The following is a 21,253-nucleotide window of genomic DNA, read 5'->3' as shown; positions in this document are numbered from 1 at the left end:
TCACCCTGAGCACAGGGTACCCAGCGCATGGCCCCAGCTGCATTTCACTGGCCCATGGGAGGCACTCTTGTGTGCATGCCCCTGGAGAGAGCAGTACTGGGGTGTAGGCATGCACACTGCCCTTCACACACGGATCCAGCTCCAGGAAGCCTTCCCACATAGCCTGCAGCAGGCAGCTCTGCCCACTTTATCCCTGCTCCTCACCCAGCCCCTGCATATGGCAACTGCAGAGCATTCTGTCCCTCACCCAGGGTGCAGGCCTAAAGGGGCTGCTCCTATCACCCCATCCCAAGGTCACAGCCACAAGTCACACCCGCAGTGTTTGTAATTAAGAGAGCGAGCAGATGGCCAAGAGTTTAGTATAAAGTGATTTCCTCCATTAACCTGGAATTCCAGCAGCTTTTGCTGAACTACTTGAGAAAGGAAGAGAGGGGGAAAAAGTCAGTGTCCAGCCCAGGACATCAGCAGGGTGATGTGTCCTGCCTCCGTCTGGGCACATCACCTCCACACACAGGCTGGTGAGGGCCTGAGTATCACCCCAGGGACACCAGCTTCACACTCTCCTCATCCAAATCACTCAACAAAGGGCAAGCTGGCTCTGCTCACAAGCCCAGGCTACTCCCTATATTCAAAAAATGACATCGCAGGCAGCTGACATGCACACCTTGAAGGAGGTGGCAAAAACTCAAACCCACATCAGGACAGCAGGGAACAAGAGCGCCAGAGCTAAACCTGCCCTTCCAGTGCTACCTATGGGGACATGGAACAATACTGCCCAAAGCAGTCGCCTGCTGCACCAAGCACAGCACGTAGGACATGTCAAGAGATCCTAGGAGCTCTTCAGTGCCCGCCTCCCACACTGCAGGCTCTAGGCAACTCAGTCTCATCCTCTCACCACAACATGCCACAGCTGTCAGGGATGGGGCTCAAACAGACACCAGAGACTGGTTGGCCTGGCAGTCTGACTTTTATTTGTCTTGCCAAAGTACACTTTGCCTAACCAGAAGCCCAAACCCCAACTGGGGAGGAAACCCAGGGAAGGACAAAAGCAGTAAGAAGCTCCCAATCCCCCAGTGCTGCAGAGTAGCAGTGGCCTGCAAAGGACAGCACCTCCAGCCCTCTCCTCACAGCGATCAGTGCAGTGTAATGGGATCAGTGGTGCAAACACCATCAACAGCACCAGCTGAAGAACCTAGGAAAGATGACATGCACAAAAGTGCTGATAAAGGCAGAAGTAGACCATGCCATCCCTTGGAGAACAAAGTATCGATGGGGGAGAACAGGCCTGCTAAGGGCCACACATCTCTCCAGGGAAGAGGCTTCAGCCACAGTGTCTGCTCAGCATGCCAGCCTGTCTGGGGAGTGCCTAGCTGAGGACCAGGTTCAGCAAGGGCTGACAACTTTGCTGCACAGCAGCAGGGACATCACCAGTGAGTGACCAAGAGGGGAATGCCTGTGTCAGGCTAAGGCGAAACCTCCTGGAAGGGTGGGAGAGGCTCGCTAGTCCCTAATTCCCAGAAGGAGGAGACAGCTCTTTGCTCTTTCCAGCTCAGATCACTTAACCCACAACTAAGAGAGACCTGTCCTTCCCCTCTCCTCAGGCTGACCAGAACCGGCAGCCTGTGAAGCTGGGGCAGCAGAGAGGGAAGTTAGCCAGCTGCAGCTAGGAGAAGACAAGCTCAGACCTCTCCCCCCAAGCACCTCCCAACCTCCCCCACCAGCACATCCCACAGAGGCCCAAGTTTTCCTCATGCAGAGAGGAAAGATGAGCACCTCACACGATCTGGATGCCCAGCTCCTCAGCCGTCTTCTGCAGACGGTCCATGACATTCTCCTCCAGCTCCACAGCCAGCCCGCCAGGTGCTGCCACCTGCTCCTCTGAGGATGTGCTGGCCATGACATAATACACAGTCTCACTCTCCCCATGCTCGTTGGTCCGGTTCACCACACGAATGATGGGGTTGGCTGGGGTGCCAGGTTCTTGCACTGATGACAGCGCTGCTCCTGGGAAGGCACTCGGCCGTGCTGGCTTAGGGTTGTCAGCAGAGCAAGCTGCTGGGCACAGCGGGGCCCCTTGCAGCTCAGCAATACTCTTCTCCACCAGGGGAGCCTCTGCCTGGGCCTCCAGAATGATACCCTGCAGGTTGCCCTCACCCTCAGACAGCACCACACACTCAGCTGAGCCATCCAGTGCCTCTCCTCGCTTCTCTCTGTCCTTCAGTAGCTGCTCTGTCAGCTCCACGCTCTCATAACGCACCAGCTGCAGCCTCATGTAGCCATCCTCATGTTCCTTGTACCTGAGCAGAGATAGGCAGAAGTGATGGAGACAGTCACACTGCAACCCCTTCCCAAGAGACAGGCAGCAGCCCAAAGCAGCAGCCAAGGGGTACCATATTCTATGTTCCAATGCCTAGTGCTACACAGATGATACGGGGCAAGTAAGATAAAAACTCTTCAGCCTGTACCCCTAAAAGCACATCCATTGGACAGCTTCTGAGCTTTCTGCCAGACGTCTATCATCTCCCAAGCCCATCTGCTTCCACCACTCTGTTTCACTGGGAGCATCTGAAGTCCATCCTCTTCCCCTCCTAGCTTTTAGGCTCTGGAGTTTCCTACAGAGGATGCAGCAGAGTCATCTGTTAAGAGACTGATCTGCAGCAGCTCTCTTTAGAGTGGAACACCTGGACCCAGACCCTGCCAAGCTCAGAAGCGTCCCACTACATGCAGCTGTGATGGCACCACTGCTGCCCTTGCCCCTAATCTCTGACCCACTGCTGGAGCTACCACCCAGCACTGCTCTGTCGCTGTGCCAGATCCCACCAAACATTTGCTGCCCAGTGCCTCCCAGCCACTGGGAAATGGGTCTTGAGCACATTACAAGCAAATGGTAGAGCCCAAGCACTGCCAGGTCTCTGCTCCAGCAAGATGCAGGATGCAGCTCCAGCTGTTTCTTGCACTAGAGAGGAGGTAGTGAGAAGCTAAGGACAAACAGTACCTGAAGCGAGGATGCCCTGAGGGCCATTTGAACTGGTGTTTCTTCCTGAGGTGGACAGTGAGGTTGTTTCCACGTGTGAAGCACTTGTCACAGACATGGCACTTGTACCGGGGTTCTGAGTCACCCTGAAGGGCAGAGAGAGGGATGTGAATACGCCAGGAGCCTGATCAGAGGGCCTAGTACCCACACACGTGCATGGAAGGGGGATTCAGGTTCTCTGAGAAGACTGACATGATGTATCATTGCAGCAGTAAGAGAGGAATGCAACCTGACCTCACGTTCCTATAGCCCTGGTCAGCCTGGGGCACTTTACGTGACTTTAGCCTTTTTCCTCATGCTTCTGTACAGCATGTTGCACTTAGTAGTTCTCAGCCTCACTGGGAGAGAGTACACAGCAGAATAGCCCTCTGCTCACTTCCCACCTCATGGACTTTCCGGTAGTGCAGTTTGATGGAGCACAGGGAACGTGCAGTGAAGCTGCAAGCCTCAAACTCGCAGCGATAGGCTGGCTCTTTGCTGTGCGTGTCCAGATGTTTCCTCAAGTCAATGAGATTCTTGCAGCTACAAGGAAATGACAAGGGAACAATGCTGAACACTGTGTAGCACACACACACACGCGTGCCTCTGGGTGCTTCTCCATCGCCAGTCTGGGAAGACAGAAAGCCCTGGTTCTCACCTGTAGTCACAGTAGTCACACTTGAATGGCCGCTCCTCACTGTGCCGAAAACGAATGTGATTGCGCAGGGAGGAGGGCAGTGGGCAGGTCATGTCACACAGAGGGCACTTGTAATGATTCACTGTGTGAAAGAATGGGTGGAAAACATTACCACAAAGCAGGTGAGACCACACACTCCTGAAGAGCCTCAGTTGGGAGATGGGGGCCTTTACTCACCGTGGTTCCTCATGTGGTCACGGAGCAGCCTCTCTGTGGCAAACCTCTTGGAGCAGTGAGAACACTGAAACCTCTGCTCTGCAACATCAGGGCCAGGGAGAAAGGAGAGGTGGTGGTAAGAAAAGAGATCAAAGCAGAGAGAACAGCACAAAAAAGCAGCAAGTGAGAAAAAGAAGTAACTACAGCGGAGGTGGGAACCCTCCTCTCCAGGCAGAGGTAGCACTGGCTACAAAGCCAAAGAAAAACACTTGCAAAGACCAATCTGCCTCCCCTTCACACAGCCTCCTCGTGCTGCTAGTGCAAGACCTGGGGAGCAACCATCACACACATCACCAGTACAAGGGAACTCAACAAGCAAATCCCAGTGCTGCTGCAAGTGCCTGGCTGCTGACTTTGACTTCAGTCCTGAGTCCCTACAGGAGGAATAGCTCTGGCTGCAGCAGTGTGAGCCCTGTGCAGCCTTTGACAAGGCTGATGCCTCCAACCCTCGTGCCTCTGCAAGAAGACGCTTCTCAGAGATTCATCAGTGTCCGAGTTCCCAGTCAGCAGAGAAGCGAGGCTGTTTCCAAGCACACCCATGCCCTTTGCTCGTAGAGAACAGGCAGCTCTAGCAAACCAAATGGCCCAGCCAGAGAACTGCTCACAACTCACTCCTCCCCTGCCCACAGGAGCTTACGGTCCAGCGCAGTCTGTCGGCGGATATGGTCAAAGAACTTGGTGTTGTTGGCAAACATCCCCCCACAGGTAGGGCAGGCCACCACCTTCTCCTGTGTGTGGCTGCGCAAATGCTCCCGCAGTTTGCAGCGCCCCTTGAAGGTGCAATCGCAGTCTAAAGAGAAACAACCAAATGCCATTAAGATCCTTCACATGTGGACCACAATCCACAACCTGACTGAATGGCAGGCTTCTTGCTTCTGTTTTGACTAGCAAGGATCAATTCCCTGCTCCAAAAAGCCCAAAGAGCAGGATCATAGCAGGATGAGATCACTAGTGGTACAACTGGCATGCCCTCCCCCACCACTGCAAACACAGGAGAGAGAAATTATTGAAAAAAATAAATTGGACCCTTTTCTTCTAGATACTAATTAAATAGAAATGAAAAGTTCAATATTGAAGTACTCAACTGGATCCCCTGCAGGAACATTTCACTGTTAGGACCATGAACACATATTTCTGAAGTTCAAGAGGCTCTCTGAAACCCTGAGAAGGAGTGCAGAGTTCTCCTGTACAACGTTTGCAATCTAGCCCTGTGCAAAGCTCTCTAGAGAGGCCTTGCATGCACCCACTAACCTTTCCAGCCACAGAGGACCACGTGGTTCTCCTTTCCTGCTGCCTTGTACTCGGAACAGAAGCTGTGATCCTCCACATGCCTATAGAACCATTCGGGATTATCAAATGATCTCTGATGGGGAACAAGGGCAGACAGAACAGCGTGAAGAGATCAGCATGACCTGGCCTCAGCCAGAGCACAACAGACAGCTTTCACACAGGTACAAACACAGCCAACAGTCAGGCATGCGGGCGAGCCTGTAACATAAAACCAGCTCTCCTTCCCTTGGCTGCCACATCACAGCTAACACATAGGAAAGCGAAACTGGGTCCCCTGTTCTCACCTCACAGTACTCCCACAGACACAGAAAGTTCTCCTGGATCTCAGGGATGATGTTGCGGCTCTGGAAGTCCAGCTGGCAATGGCTCACATCTGACTGGCTCTGCAGGGCCCGCAGCCCCCACTGCTTCAGCTTAGTGTGGTAGCAGTGGAAATAGACATGGCGAATGAGGTCAGCTGAGCTCTCTGGGGAGCAGAAACCACATTCCTGCCACAAACACGCGTATTCCTCTGCAACACAAACAGGAGATATACAGGCCATCATGGTCTGATGGAAACTCACCAAGTAAAGCTCATGTTCCTGCAGACAAAGAAACACCATGGCTTTTTTCATGAGATTCCAGTCCTGCAACAGGCAGTGCCGCTCTCCTCAGGGAGAGGAAGATTCTCTCACAATGAAATATCTCAGAGAAGAGGGAGGGCTTGTGAGCTGCAGTAGTCGAGGCTGCTAGCTCCTTACCGAGAGGGTCCACCTCGTCCCGGTGTTCCCCAGGAAGGTGCTGCTGCAGGTGCTGGGCCAGGTGCTCGCAGAACTCCTCCATCTTCGAGGCCACGTAGGTGCACACGTCCCACTCGCACTGCAGCACCAAGGCCCCCTTGCCGCCGGCCTTGGTGGGCGGCATGGCCGGGGCCGTCGGCCCCGAAGGGCAGGGCAGAGACGCCGAGGGTTCCCCTCACTGTCGCAGTCACCCACTGCCCGAAACCGGCCCGGGCGCTTGTCCGGCAGGCCTCGGTGGGGGCAGCGGCGGCCGGAGCCGGGGTTGAGCCAGCGCGGCGGGCCTCCGAGTCCAGCAGCACCGAACAGGCGGAGGAGGCAGGAGGCAGCCCCGGGACGCCGGACAGAGCAGGGCGCAGTAGAGCGCCCCACTCCCCCTCCGCCCGCCCCTACCCCCGCCGGGGGGCGCCGGAACCCAATGGACCGCGCTCGCCTGTCTGTCCAATAGCAGCCGCCCGCGCCGGGCCGCCGACCAATCCCTGAGCAGGAGCCGGGTCCGCGTGTGCAGCAGCCGAGCGGGCCCGCCGGGAAGCGGCGCCGGCTCATAAGGGTTCCCAGGCCGTTTGGCGCTGACCCGCGAGCGAAATACTTTCACACACCCGCCGGACTAACTCGCGTTTGGTTTTGGGAAACCCGCACCAGGGGAGCCGGGACCACTTTTGTTACTACAAAGTTTGGCACGGGACCCGGCTTTGCAGTGGTGGAGCGCTAAGACCAGCACAGGCTTTGCTACTGCCCCATACGTTAATTTCTGGTGCCTCCAGAATTGTTCCCCATGTAAACAAGAGTCCTCCGAGCGCAAAGATCACAGTCAAAATGCACACAGCTGGGCATCCCGGCCAAGCGCCTAATACAAAACCCACCAGTATGGTGGTTCCTGCTGTGAGATAATGTTACATAGTGTCTTTTCTCAGCAATGAGAGGACAGAATGAAATTACAGTTTGAATTAAACACATGTTGACTATTACATCTGCTGTTCCAGGCTTTTGTTAACACAAAATGCAGATACAATTCTCAGAAAGTTTGCTTTGGCACAGGTAAATTCCATGCTAAAACCAAATGGGATTGTATAAAACGTGCCACGAAGCATACCTTGCCTACACAATTGCTTCTGTAACTCCTGTAATACACACCAGCTCTCCCCTCTGACGTAAACAGAAAGTACATGACCAAATTCATGACACTATATAGAAAATCTGTGTCTGATGCTTTTTCAAATGAAAATGTAAGGTAAGAGATGGATCTCATGTAAAAGAAGGCTGGTTGAGTTTTTATTTTACCTCTGTTTAACTGTTTTCTGCAGGATCTGTTGTTTTCAATGTAATTATTTTGTAATCAGCACAGAAAACACCTGGACTGGCTAGACAGTGCAAAGCTATTAGCTTGAATGGGGCTGGCATTTAACTTGTATATCCTAACCAAAGTATATAAACATCCAGCATAGGAGGCAAAACTATCTGTAAAGCCTGCCAGGAGGCAGGTGGCAGACCAAGCCTATTGCCGACAAAGCAAATACAGCCCTCTTCTCTTGCAACTTTACATCTGCCCAGGCCTCCCCACCCCACCTGGTGCTTTCTGCCCATTCTATTACCTGTCAGCCAAATCCCAGACACCTGTGGGTACCAGGAGGGGGTGGCCAGGAATGGACAGGACAAAATAAGACTTGTCTTATATAAGAGGGCATATATACATGGTGAAAGACTCCTTATACAGGAGCTCAAGTCTTCCGTGAACTTGATTGTGTGATGTCCTCTTGGTCCTGAGCTCTGCGTCTGAGCAGGCAGAACACCTGAGCCGTTCTGCAAGTCAAGAATAGTGGGAATTATTCAGGATGTTATTTCAGCTCTGGGCTTCCCCCATTGCCCTGACGGCCTGAGCAGATGCAGCCTTTGCCAGCTGCTGGTCTCTGTATTTTATTTTTCTTCTGAAGGAAAAGAATAATTGCGCTTAAAAAACCAATAGCCTTCCTCAGGAAGGCAGTTCACGTGACAGACCAAATTCACCTCCGGGCCAACACTGGGGAAAGTGCATGGAATTACTAAGAGGGATGGATCTTACCTAACAGACTCACAAGCTGGCAGCAGACTCCAGAAGAGGAGAAATATTTAATTATGAGGAACGTATTGGCGCCAGTCTTGTCCTGGTCATGTAAGATGAGCACAGCAATACTGCCCACCAGCCCACTCTGCTTGTACACAAAATGCCCCAGAGATCATCTGCCTCACCACAGCCTGTCCTCACCATATTGATAGGTTGTGCCAGCCATGTTGCAAGGAAATGTCTCTCTTACAGCAAATGCAGGTATGTTTCAGAACCAAGATATAAGCTAAAGTGCTTAAAGAAGAATTTAAAAGCTTAACTCTGCTTCTTGGCTCAGATATTGCAGAAACAGATTTATTACCATTTGGAGGCTGCTATAGCAGGTCTGGCCAAAGGTCCCTTTAATCTGGGTCCAGCAGCAGTGTAAGAACAGGTCCTTTCCTGGCTGCTGTTTCCCCTCCTGGCACCTCACTGGAGACTAACTTCAGACCTTCAGAAAGGGGACCCCTTGTTTGATAACAGAGAGCCAAACCCTGGCTTCCCTCTCAGGAACATATGGCTTTGCTAAAGGCTATTCCTGCCGGTCCACAAGCATGCTGTCCCTGTCTGCGTGCTACTCCTCTCCCTGCAGGTGCTAGTGAATGCCATGCAAAACCTCCTGGGTTCAGTGTCCAAAGATCGTTTCAGTTGTGTAATGCACAAGCTAGCCTGTGGGGTCCCAGAGAGACAGCACTACTCCCCGAGGAAGGCCTGCTTTGGGCATCTTCAACAGCACACAGGTATCTCACACACGAGAAGATGCTCTTGTCCCAAGCCTCAGCCAAGTTCCTCACCTGTAAGATGGCTCATCACTGCAAGACTTACCAGCCTTTCACTTTAACCCGAGATGTTTCCATCAGTAAACCTCATCTCAGTTTTCATCCGTGAAACATCAGCTCAGACAGGAAAGAGATTCTCCAGGAATGATCCACATTGACCATGCAAATTGGAGTGAAACACACATCAAGAGATTTGCATTTAAGCAAATCCCAAACAAGGTATCATGGAGACACCACTAAATTGTAGAAAACATATTTCTGTCAGGCGCAGTTGGAACTTTACCAGTGGAGTATGAGCACTGACTTCACTCTGTGCTGGGAAGCTCATGAGAGACAGCTCTTTTCCAAAGTCTTGCAGAATCTGACAGCTGGGACTTGTCAGCAGTGACGACAATGGAAACAGGTGAGTTTCAGCACCTTGACTTTTCACAAGCCTAAAGATGCATCTTCATGGAAATATCATGGAAAGAACATACCCTGCTGTTCTTGGGCTCATATTAAAAAAAAAATCAGAAAGAGGAATTTTCTAAAATCAATGTGTGGCATCTTTAACGTCCCAAGAATGTAGTATTATCTGTTAGCATGTTCTGCCTTCTCTAGGCTGAATTTATATGCCTTCACAATGCAATATTTTTCCAAAAGGCAGTTAGATCAAAGTGATGTGAAATATAATTCAATTTGCTTGAAAATTGTGTAAACTCAGGCCTAAATTAGCATTCCCTTCCCTGATGCTGTCAATAGCAGTTTTATCTGGAGTTTTAAGAGCTCAGCATCAGATCCTGCTGAATAACTGTGAAAGCAACAGGTTTAGTTATATGAGGCTGGACTGCTAAATTAAAAACAGGGTTTGAGAACAGAGCTATTACATTGCTTGCTTATAAGAATTTGAGCAGAGGAATAACTGTGAGTATATGACTGAAGTAACTTCAATAGCACAGCACCCAAGTGTAAAAGTAAGGAGGTGTGGAAGCGTATTTCTAGTGTCTTTAGACCATAGTAAAGATGTTGGGAAAACAGTACTGCAGAAGTACAGAGCATCAGACACTTGCTAGAAATGATCACAGAGAAGCAAGGTCAGTTAATCCTAAGGTTGTAAGATTTGGCAATATCAAACTGCAGAATAAAAGAATAAAAGCTGCTCACAGCTTTTCCAGTGATGCTATTTTAGAAATATCCCCATTCTGAAAATTAAATATAAGACCGTCTCCTTGGCTTCGGTCCTCCTCCAAAAGTTCTGTGCTGAATCAAGGCCTCTATCTTCAACTGCATGCAGCTAGCAAAGGCTGCATGAATTATCACAGGTATCAAACCATGATGGAGCTCAATGAACTGTGCTATACAGCTCAGGCTTTTCCATCAAATTGCAACGCTGTTATCTCTAAAGGAACTCTCATGCAAAGATATGAAGTTTCTGATGCAGAAAGCATAGCTGTTTCTGCCAGTTCTACCTGCTCTCCACAGCTTTTGAAGTGCAGCTACATGTGGACACTGGGTACCTGTGCTTGCAACTGCTCTCAGTAAAAACAGCCCTGAAAAGGGACCACAGGAGGGAGATGTCTTCCGTGGGCCATGGAGAAGAGCCAGCCATAGTATATAGATTCCTCTCAGCTGCAAGAGTTTATATCCCTTTCTGGCTGTGTCCTGGCTTGTCCACAGATACTTGCTGGTCAGTATGCAGACTCAGTGTTCAACTCTATTTTGACCATTTTGATCATAAGCTTTTTGGGGCGTTGTCTCCTGCAATGTCTTTGTCTTGTGCCCAGTCTTGGCTGAAGTCTCTCCAGTTAGTACTCAGACACCAAAATCAAGTTGCAGTTGCCCAAAATTGCAACTGTCATGGCCCAACAGCAAACATTTGGGGTAACCCCAAGCCAGCACTGAGATTCTGTGTTGTTTGAACCCTTTACTCCTCCTTTTTCTAAGCTCTCCATGTGTATGTGCACCTGGGGACACAAGGCCACATGAATGAAAGTGACAAATGGAGCCAAATGACACATCCTGAAAAGCAGAAGGGCAAAATGATAAATCACAGTTTTAGAGATCAAACACATCAGCTGTGGAATGGCTGTTTGTGTTCCCTCAGGAGAACATGGCTGCATGTTTTCCAAGGGATTAGCTTCAAAGTTAAGTTCTTGTCTGGAAGATTGCAGTAAAAGCCCGTATGGACACTCCTCCCTGGCTACACGTGTGCGAGCTCTCTGTTCAGGCACAGCCTGCTAGCCAAGATTAAAGAACTATCCCTGGTATTGTACCTTGTACCTCTCTGCCCTCACTTGTGCCGAAACGCCTGTACACAAGGCAGATCTCACAAAGCTTTATCCAGGCAGAGGAAGAGGACAGATACCTCACACCAAAAGTCACACAGACCCTATGGACAGGTTATGCTGTGTTGCAGGAAGGTCAAGAAAACGGAGCCAGGCCTGCCATCAGCCTCTTGGGTGACATGGCCAAGACGCTGTACCCCTCTTTGTGCCTTCCTCTTTAACCTTGATAAAGCAAGAGTCCCCAGGTACCTGTCTGTACTTGCAGCAGGCTGAGGGGCCAGCTCCTTTTCCTTTCCTAAGATCTGCACTGTGATTCACATCACCATTCAGAGGAGTCACTCCAACTGTCTGCACCTTTTCTGCACTGAGATCAAAGCTCCCAGCAATGTGCTGAAAGCCAGCAACTCCAGAGGGCAAGGAGGGGCTAAACCACAGCACCTCTGCTGAAGGCAATAGGGGCCGTACGGTTAAATCAAATTTTGCTGACCCAGAGGGGAAATGCAGGATCCCCCAGAGATCTCTTTGGAAAAACAAAGGCCCAAAACCATCAGCCAGCCGTATCTGGTACAGAGGGAGCTGCAAGGAAACCATATAGCACCCAGTGCTGAAATATAGGGTAGGGCACCTCAGTCTTTGTTCTCTGCAAATGAGCAGCACTCACTGTTGGGCTCCTAAGGGATGATTTTGTATTAATAATAGCAGTCTTATGTGCTTCCTTCCTAACTTGGTGTACAGAGGCAATGAATTTGCTTCTTCCATAACAACCTCTTCCAGCTGCCCTATGCTTTCAGTGAAGTCCTCTAACGCTCATTTCATTCCCTCAGTCCCTACAGATTTTGGCAAACGGGTGTACCAAGGAGTGCGAGTGAAACACACAGTCAAAGATCTTCTTGCTGAAAAACGATCCAGGCAGAGCAGTGGCTCCTGCTTCAGTGTAAGTCACCCCCTCTGCCTTTTTTTTAATATAAAACTGGAAAAGTCATGGCATGTAATCCTCTGGTTTAAAGAGCATTTATGTTGAGTTCAAGGCACTGCCAACATTGACAGGGAATAGCAAAAACATTTGCAACACTAGTGTTTGCCCCAAAAGATCACAGATGGCTCCTTGATTTTTTACATCAGGGAACCTTTGAGGGCTTAAAGTAATTTATTTTCTTTTTAGCAAATTAGTAATGCTAAATTTCTCATTCCTTTCACATCCTGCATATGACACCTTTCTAAGTCAACTTCCTTTTTCACTAACTATATTTGAACAACTCAGTGCCACAAAAATAGATGTTCTTCCCTGAATGTTATGCTCCTTCCAGCTCCTCTCTGGCATACTAGAGCGCCAGGGGAGATGCAGTGATGTTATAGTCTGGAAAGAGGCCAAGCATCAGTTTGTAAGAGATGATTTCTTTTTAAGGTTGTTCTATGGCAACAGGAAACCTAAGTCAAATTATAGTACGCTACATTGTTTTTTCTCAGTTACTAGCCAGAGAAGCGATGCTGTCCCCAGAAGGGACACAATATTGCAGGCGCCAGCACGTGGCATCCAGTGGCACAGTAAGCCATTCCCTATGTGCTCTCAAGACTCACCTTTACCAAGCAGCCACACTTCACTTCCAGGCTGATTGGGAGCAATGGGGCCACTGACAGATGAGGAGATGCAGTCAAGCTGCTGAATCTGTGTCCTGGAAGGAAAGGGTGGGAGCAGAGACCCAAATTACTGGCAGCAGAAGACACATATTAGGAGTTTTGATGCTCTTTCCCCCCAAGCCATTTGCGTCAGGCTTTCTGCCTGCAGCAAAACAGAGAGACCTGCAAGGGACTTGCAAGTATTTTTCTCACTATTACTTTCATACATGTTAACTCTGTGTAACAAAACAGGCTGAAAAACAGCATTGGCATTACTAAAAGAAGTTCTAGCCATAGATCTCTTCACAGACTTCAGCTAATGCAGAAAGGCAGAAGATCCCCGGAGCCAGGGACAGTCACTGGGAAACCCATGCTCCCACCAGACAGGCATTTTGGAAGATCACTTTGGGGAGCAGCAGGAAGCAGCTGGTGTGTTTGCATTTACTGAGAAAACAGATCCTGGTTGATGGCTATCATGCTTTACCTGCTCCCTTTCTGGAGGCGGCAGCTTCAACGGCTGCAATCAAAAGCCCTAGGAACTGTAAAACACTGTTGTGTTTTAAACAGCTTGCTTTATTGCCCTTTGCTTTGTATTCCAAAGCTTAGCAGTTCTGTGTCTATCTAATGTAAAATCAGCCCTGTTGCTAGTTCCCTATGAGAGATGAAAAATTATTGTGCAGAGCAAACATCCGTATTTGCTTGAACGTATCATGAAAAGAACAGCTGTAAGTGCAGCTCTGTTTATCTGACGTAATATAATCCAGAATCAAAGCAAACGGCAGATAACTGAACACCCCTTTGTATATTTATGATGCAGTGTAATTTAGCTGCATCTTTTGTTTGAACGTGATCTTTGCTCCAAAAAACAGTAAGCCTTTGTTGTGCAAGGGGAGGTCTATGGAGGAGATCTGTGCTGCTAAGGAAAGGTCATTGCCCATCAGAGGTGAGCTGCTAGGCTCTTTATTGAGGCAGCAGAACAGCAAAAATTTCATGACAGCCAGGCCCTGCACACATCAAATGATAGGAAACCAGTGTGTATCATGATGAAAACCACACAATTTGGGATTCTGAGTTCCCACCAACTGCAGGTCAGAAGGGCTTGGTCCTGAGCTTTAGGGAGGGTCTGACATTTTTTCCTTTGGCTCATCCACTGCATAGGCATGAACCAGCAGTTACCTTCTACAGGATAAAAGGACTACTGTATTTTCTCAGGTGAGGAAACTGGTACGTTCACAGATGAAGCACTATGCCCAGCAGCACTCAGAGGCCAGGGACAGTTCATTCAGCAAACTTGCTGTCAGCAAAGCAGTAAGGTACACTGCGCAGACTAAACTTTGATTTTATTATTAATTTTTTATTACTTCAGCTGCTGTACTACAGATTGGGCCCAGAGAGGACTTTCACTGAAGCCAAAGGATGGTCAAAGGACATGACAGGTCCCTGTTACAGGGCCAAGTCATTATTTTGACCTGGATCCTTATATTTACTCCCCTAAGGCAGCCTTGTAACTAAACAAGCCCCTGGGTTACCAAGGCAGGGAAGCCACACAGCTCTCTGGAGCACCCCTAGCCAGTATCTCTGCCCAATCATGTGCAAGGCAGGCTGAGACCAAGCTTATTGTCGGCTGAATGTGCCGTGGGCTCAGGTGATGCTAAACAGACACACTGATGTGTTGCAGAAGATCCAGCTACTCCAGTCCCACAGCACTGAAAGGAAGTAATGCAGGGAGGAAATGAACTAATGGGCTTAAATTAAGCCAAGCCATTCATCACCTGATAAGGAGCCAGGACACAAGTGAAACGTATCTCTCTGCAAGTATGCAGGTGCCTGCTATGATGAAGGCCAAAGATGAGCTGCTGCAGAGGCTCTTGCAATGTAATTAAGGCAGGTAAAGCCCTTGCAGCTAATGTCAGCTCTGTGGCTATCCATCATGCGTATGTGTAAGAGGACCTGCTGCTTGTGACATACAGTCAGATAGTTTCAGTGGCTGTGGAACAGACAGGATCAAAGAAGAACTTAGATGCATGGGTAATTTGTAAGTGTTCCATACTAGAGGCTGGCAGCTGAGCCCAGGGATCTTCCTGTCCTTCCAGTGAAGCACCCCAGCTCTCATCACTGCAGCCCTTTGACCTGTAGGCAGCATCTGTGCTACCTGCATCTCCTAACTCAACTTTTTCCTCAAACACACTATTAGGGGTGCCAGACAACAGTACTAGACTATTTCCCAGAGGAGTGTTAAGACTGGGGTCTAAAAACTAGTGCAGAGGCCTACACCATTACTTTCAAAGAGATTCCTCCTCAGTGAATGCAGAAACAAGCTGGCTGCAGGATACAATGGCCACTGGCAGGCAGAGGAGGTGGAAAATCCTACAGCAGGAGAAGGTACCACTGAAGTGACATGTGTGCTGAGAGAAGGGTGTCTGCTGAGACCAGGTTTGCATGTGGAGGTTTTAGCTTTGCAGGGCAGCATGCATTATCAGTTATGACCCTCACTGAGGTCTGCAGCCAAATATTGCCCAGCTAGAGGCAGGTGCAAGCCCCAGCCCTGACCCTGCTGTGTGAACACTCTCATCTGCCCGCAAGCCAAAGGGCTCCTTCCTGACACCTCCTATCACTCCTGAAGCCCGTGTGACTTGTGTGGGCTCAGCTAATTTTCATGACAGAGCAGGGAGCAGCTGCAAACCTTCCTCAGCTGTAAAAGGAAGTCCTAGCACTGGCAAATTTAATTCAAATCTAAACCTCTAAATTTGGTTGCTTGCTATGGCAGGAACCTCCTGTTTGCACTATGCAAACTGTAAATAGCGTGCCACCATCACTGGCCAGGGCAACAGCACAGCTGAGGTAAAGGCAGCCGTGGGCACTGTATTTCTGCTTTGTGGGTTTGGAGGTCTGGAGACAGAACTCAGTGAAACTCCATGTATGAGCTCTGCTCCAGAGGATCAGATGCCTTTGCCACCGTGCTTTGTGAGGAATTAGCCACTGTGAACACCAAGGTCACTCAGGGCTACCAAGAGGAGATTATTATTATTATCAGTATTGCTGTAGCACCCAAATAGGAGCTAGAAACAACTGCCTTCTATGCATAGTCTGCTTGTTCTGCTAGGAGGGCCCAGCTAAAGCAGCACTGTGGCAGGTAAGATGCAGCACGGGAGAGCTGTGCTAGAACGTGAGCAGTGCAGAATCTGCCGGTTTTGACCAGCCAAGTACTTAGACACCAGCTTATTGAGGTCTGTTTTGCACCAACACCAAAATGACTGCTCAGCATTATGCCTTCAGTAAGGGACCCTGCAGCACCTGAGAAAGCAGCCAGTTATCTTGATATTTTTACTGTTATCAGCTCTACACAAGACCTTCAAAAATCTCTTCTTAGCCTACATCTGCTAATACCTCAGAGGCCCCAGCTTGAAATCTTGTAGTTAAGCTCTTCATACTGATAGCACCAAGGCTCAAATAGCACATCTGAATTATGCCAACACCTTCCCAAACTACATGCTTAGAGAGCTGCCTTGCTTTGAAAAGACATTTTATAACATGTCTTTATCTTTTACAGGGCAGCACCAGCACACCGCAATCACCATTTGTCCAAATGCCAGGTGAGTTTTCCTCCACTGATAAATACCTTCTGTGCAGGTTGGACAGTTGACACTGCTCCTATCTCTTCTCCTCCAAAGGACATGAAGTGAGCAAAGGAGCAGAGCCACCCCTCAGAGAGAGCCCAGGAGAAAAGTAATTGTGAGAGTCAAAACAGGAACAGCAATAGTGAAAGAAAGGCCCCTGTAGTCCTGTATGAAATTCCCAAAGAGGGGAAAGAAAAGTAATATAAAGCAGTTCCCACCTCTTTTGATACAGATGCCACACAGAACCCCTTCTTTTCGCTCTGCATCTTCCAGTTTTCCCTGGAGCTGAAGAGAAAAAGTATGAAACCAGGAGCTGGCCAGTTTTGTCCCTTAAGCTCTTGGGCAGGGAAAGGGGAATGAGCCTGGAAGAGAGGCAGGTGGTTTTGCAGCTGTAACCCCATCCTCCTCCCCAGGGGTTGCAGCAGAGCAAAGAAGATGCAAAGGCTGGCAAATCTAACCTCCATCCCCCTGGCCTCATGCTCGAAGCTTCCCAAATCACATTTGGTTTGCTGCAGATGGAGGCCATCAGCTGGATCAGGGCAGTCCGTGGTTCTGAAAGCACTTGGGCTGACACACCTCTTTCAAGACAGGATTGACTCCTGCCCAAGGCAATGCTAGAGAGAAAAGGGCTCTCCTTTGCACCTGCAGAGGTCCACAGCTCCATGGATCCCGAGATGCTGCTGTTACAGTTTCCCTTTAGCCAACCTTTTTTTCTGACCACCACAGGCTCACCTACCACGGCTGGTTACTACGGCATCAGGAGATCCTTCACAACTGAGTTGGATTTCCACAACACAAAGCAGTTTGTCAGTGATGTCTACGCATCCCCTCTAGGGTCCAGGCCCTTCTCGTGTGACTCCTCTGCCACTCAGGGCTACCCGGCACTTCTGGACCCATATCTCACTGACCAATATGGGGATTACCGTGCTACTTCCCTCACAGCTGGTACCAGCTCCTTCTTCAGTCCTTCTTCTGTGCCCCCTCTCCTGCCATCCTTCCCTAATGACACAGCGCATTTTCTACTAGTGAGTGAGTCTATGGTTCTCAGTCATCCAATGAAAGATTACCCTATTTAAAGCTGGGGTTAAGTCAGGGGGACTTGTGCAGGAAGGATGTGGGTGTTACAGGAGGCAGCCACAGCAGATGGGGCTGGGCTGAGTGCGAACTGTTTTTTTCTTTGTTCCCGTCCTCTGTCTAATTATTCCCTCTTCCTGTTAGAGATCAGCTCCTAAATTAACAACCTTCCCTGGTCCCCAAAACAGCAACTCCATTACGCTCCTTAAGTTTCTAGAAACATCCTTTGTCAGCTCCAGACAGTTGCCTATCCCAACTCCTGCCACTTCCCAGGAGCCAGCTCCATTCACACCCCCAGGGCAGAGCTCCTGGGCCCTGCAGGAGCCTATTCCAGGTCCTGCCCGCTATTGACAGCATGGATGTTTCCTTTCAGCACTTTTAACACCAAATACTGCTCCAGAGCAACAGAAACCCTTGTGAGTGTTCCCAGCGAAGCTCTGCGGACAGCTTGGCTTGGTGAAGCCAAGCTAGATATGCCATTACTGCCAGGACAAGCTTTTATTCTTAAGGGTCTTTCTTGCCTTCTCTCCCCACTTCCATGCAGAGAGAGCCCTGGGAGCAGACCTCACCTGACAGTTTCAGCCAGTCGGATAGTGCGTGCTCAGACCCTCTGCAAGCACTGCCTGCCAGTGCCAGCTGCCTCTCCTCCCATGAGTCTGGAGGCATTTCCCCATACCGAAGCTCAGGTTGGACCCCAGCCATCCCTGGAGCCCAACCCTGCCCTCTGCATCCTCTCGAAGATGTCCACTACTCCCCTAGCTGTGCTGCCACCTCATCCTATTCCTTCTCACCATTTATGACTGTGGCAAACGAGCTTACCTCCAGGATGAGCCACCTCTCGCCAGAGCAGTCCTCGGAGATGCTGCCCCTTCATGATAACTCTGCCTGGGCAAAAGAGGATGGAAGTCCCATCTGGGGGACTTATGAAGGCCGGAGAAATTATTGATGAGAGATAAAGAGCTGGAGGAAAAGAAAAATGGACCATTATTGAAGCAAATTAATTACTTGTATGCTTTTTCCTAAAGCTGGTCCTTGAAACAGAGGATACTAGCAACATGCAATGCTTCATGCTCTGTTTAGCAATACAAGCACTTGGATATACCACTTTTAGCCTACTGTGGTGCCTTCTAGCGCCTTAAGAAGGTCATTGCTCACGGTTCCACTGTGCTACAAGTAAAATACATAGCATGAAAAATATCTGCACTCTATGAGCCTTTCCTACAAACAAGGATCTCGGGTACTTCTTTTCAGATGATGAGAAAACAACTTGCTCTGACCCTGAAACTACATCTACAGAGTGATGTTACCAGAAGAGATTTGGGAAGCCTGAGGAGCAAGGCAGGGGCTGGGGGAAGTCCTCCTTAAGAGTACAGGGTCTGTATAATGGCATCTGGTTACCTAGCAGGATCAATGCACGTTCCTAACACTAGCATGCTGTAAACATGGCATTGTCTTGGGCAACAGTTATGGCAAGAGAAGCAAAGGCACGGCACATTTGAACCTACAGTACAGAGGGCTACAACCAAATAAAGTTCACCATGCAACACCAGGGCCTGGCAGACAGCTTAGGGTGTTGGCACGGACTGACGGGGCACCGTCCTGCCTACTGATCTGTGCACGAGGAAGCCTCACCATCCTTTGCACCTGCAATGCACAATACACATCCTTCCCAATTCTCCTCTTGCCCTGAAGAAAACATAGAGCTGTTTCCCCTCTTGCCTACGCCAGATAAATACAAGTGACGTGACCCGAAGCCTTGTGTCAGAGGGCATAAGGCAGACTGCTCCCAGCCCCTTGCCACCGGCATCCACCTAGGGCTGTAATTTGGAACAAGGCTGATTTAAGTCCCAGTGCCAGGCCGGGCCCAATGGCCACTAGAGGTAGCTCTGCACACGCAAACACTCACAAGCCCTGAGGAGACCTGTGCAACGCTCACTGCTGCAGTCAGTCCTGCCAGCTGCGTCCATACCCGGTGGAGGCTACCCACTTTGCCCCATCTCGTCCTCTAGCCTGGCACTCACAGACACAGCAACAAAAGCCTCACTGAGGAAGAACAGGCCAGAGAGTGTGTAGTGATGAGATGCTTTAAGGCCCTCCTCGCCTTTTTGCCTCAAATGCTATGGCTGATGGGGCTGATGTGGCTATCCTGTGGCTGATTGGAGCCTTCTCAGCACCCTCCAGGGATCATAAATGGCACTAGAGTCACAGGATCTAGCCCAGAGCATCGCTTCATGCCGTGCTGCCTGCAGGCACCTCTCTGTGGGGGAACATAGACTGGGGACACAGCAGTGCACCTAGAAACAGGCAGCAATATCAAGCCCCTGTAAGCAGCACTGCAGAGAGCTGCCAAGCAGGCCAGGCCAGTCCTTCTACACCAAGCCCTTCCTTTCACAGGCATACTACCTGGCACCATGCCTGGCACCCTCATCATGTAGCTCAGGAGTGTCCCCGCACCTCAGTGCACACACAGCAACCATACAAGCCGCTTGCTCAGTGCACACCTGGCAGACAATACCTCCCTGGCTGTTCAGGCACCTGCAAAACCAATGAGGGTATGTTCTGGCATCAAAGGATGGAACAAAGGATCTTGGCAGCTGCCCCGAAAGGGAAGGCTCTGCACAGGCTGCCCGGGGACAGGTCTCTCACGCTGACCCCTCGCAGCACAGCTGAGAAGCAGCTGCAAGAGCCGGAGCGCCAGCAGCTCTGGTGCAACGTGCTCGGCCGGGCCCATTTACGTCTCCAGCAGCTCAGCGCGCCCGCGGCCTAGACCCGCAGCGCGCCCCAGCAGCGGGCGGCGGGGCCAGGGGCCCGCCCGCAGGCGTCGCTGCGCTCCCGGGGCAGCGGCCGGGAGCCGTCTCCGCGTCCCGGCCGCGGCCAGCCCCGGCCGTGCGACGCTCGGCCCCCCCGCCCCGGACCCCCGGGCCAGCCGCTGGCCTGCGCCCCGGCTTTCCCGGGGCCGAGCGTTCGGGGCCCTGGCTCGGGCGGAGGCTCGAGGCTGGCCGGGAGCACCCAGCTCCGACCCCGGCTGGGCTGGGGTCCCTGCCGAGGCTTCCCGATCCCCAGCCTCGCTCAGACCTGCTCGGAAAAGCCAACTCCAGCGGCTCTCAGTGCCTCAAATCTCGCCTCTGCCCCACCCCACCGGCTGCGCCCTTCCTTTTGCTAGTCGGGCCCTGGAGAGATGGGAAGCTGCGCTCAGGGAAAGAGCCAGCAGCCAGGGCGCCGTGCTAAGCGCAGGGCGAGGTGAGCCCGGCTGCCTCCCCGTTTGGTCTGTGGGCATTGTCAGCTGTGGTGTGGAGCATCCTGGGGTAGCACCCACTCAGCCAGAGCTGCTCCCCTGGCCACGAGCCAGGGCAAGGCAAGGAGCTCCAGAGCATCTCGGGGTGTGTGCAGATCTCCTTGCCCCACACCTAGCCACTGTGCCCCCAAACCTGAGGATTGCACGAGCCCGCAGGCTTGTTCCACACGACAGCTGACAACACCACCAGGCTGAATTGCTGTGCCTAGCTGCTGTTTGACAAAGTGGCAAGAGCAATCATTGTCAGCTTTCTTAGCTGTACCTTCTCCAAGGGCCTTGCATGGACAGGGACACCGGGGTCAGTCTGGCTGCATTCCTGTCAGGCTCTGAGGGAGGAGCAGGGACAAAAGGTTTTTTGAGCTGTCTTGGAAGTGTTTGACCCACTCTGGCATTCAGCTCCTAACCAAGGCTGGGTCTCTGTGAGCCTGGAAATGCTGAAACCCAGGACATGCAGGAACACCCTGAACATGGGTGCTTCATGTTCCCTTAAGACGCACAGAGCTCAGTCAGGACTCAAGCTGAGCAGCTTGCATGC

General features: G+C 50.8%; 2 protein-coding genes across 2 annotated transcripts; one reads left to right on the top strand and one right to left on the bottom strand.

The window, feature by feature from the left end:
* Window positions 1-1,170: 1,170 nt before the first annotated feature.
* On the bottom strand, window positions 1,171-6,119 carry HINFP (histone H4 transcription factor; the record flags this gene model as incomplete). Its single annotated transcript, XM_082010033.1, has 10 exons — window positions 1,171-1,192; window positions 1,779-2,297; window positions 2,996-3,120; window positions 3,418-3,556; window positions 3,672-3,792; window positions 3,888-3,965; window positions 4,564-4,716; window positions 5,178-5,289; window positions 5,501-5,727; window positions 5,957-6,119. 10 exons carry the CDS (start codon window positions 6,117-6,119, stop codon window positions 1,171-1,173), a joined length of 1,659 nt encoding a protein of 552 aa, XP_081866159.1.
* Window positions 6,120-9,244: 3,125 nt separating this feature from the next.
* On the top strand, window positions 9,245-18,369 carry POU2AF2 (POU class 2 homeobox associating factor 2; the record flags this gene model as incomplete). The annotated part of the gene is made up of 5 exons (XM_082009942.1): window positions 9,245-9,254; window positions 11,940-12,049; window positions 16,283-16,325; window positions 17,076-17,374; window positions 17,968-18,369. 5 exons carry the CDS (start codon window positions 9,245-9,247, stop codon window positions 18,367-18,369), a joined length of 864 nt encoding a protein of 287 aa, XP_081866068.1.
* Window positions 18,370-21,253: the final 2,884 nt, after the last annotated feature.

Source organism: Phaethon aethereus (genome assembly GCF_964289735.1).
Source record: "Phaethon aethereus genome assembly, chromosome: 23".
Taxonomy (NCBI): domain Eukaryota; kingdom Metazoa; phylum Chordata; class Aves; order Phaethontiformes; family Phaethontidae; genus Phaethon; species Phaethon aethereus.
Note: the sequence above shows the minus strand (reverse complement) of the source record. Positions and strands in the feature narration are given on the sequence as shown.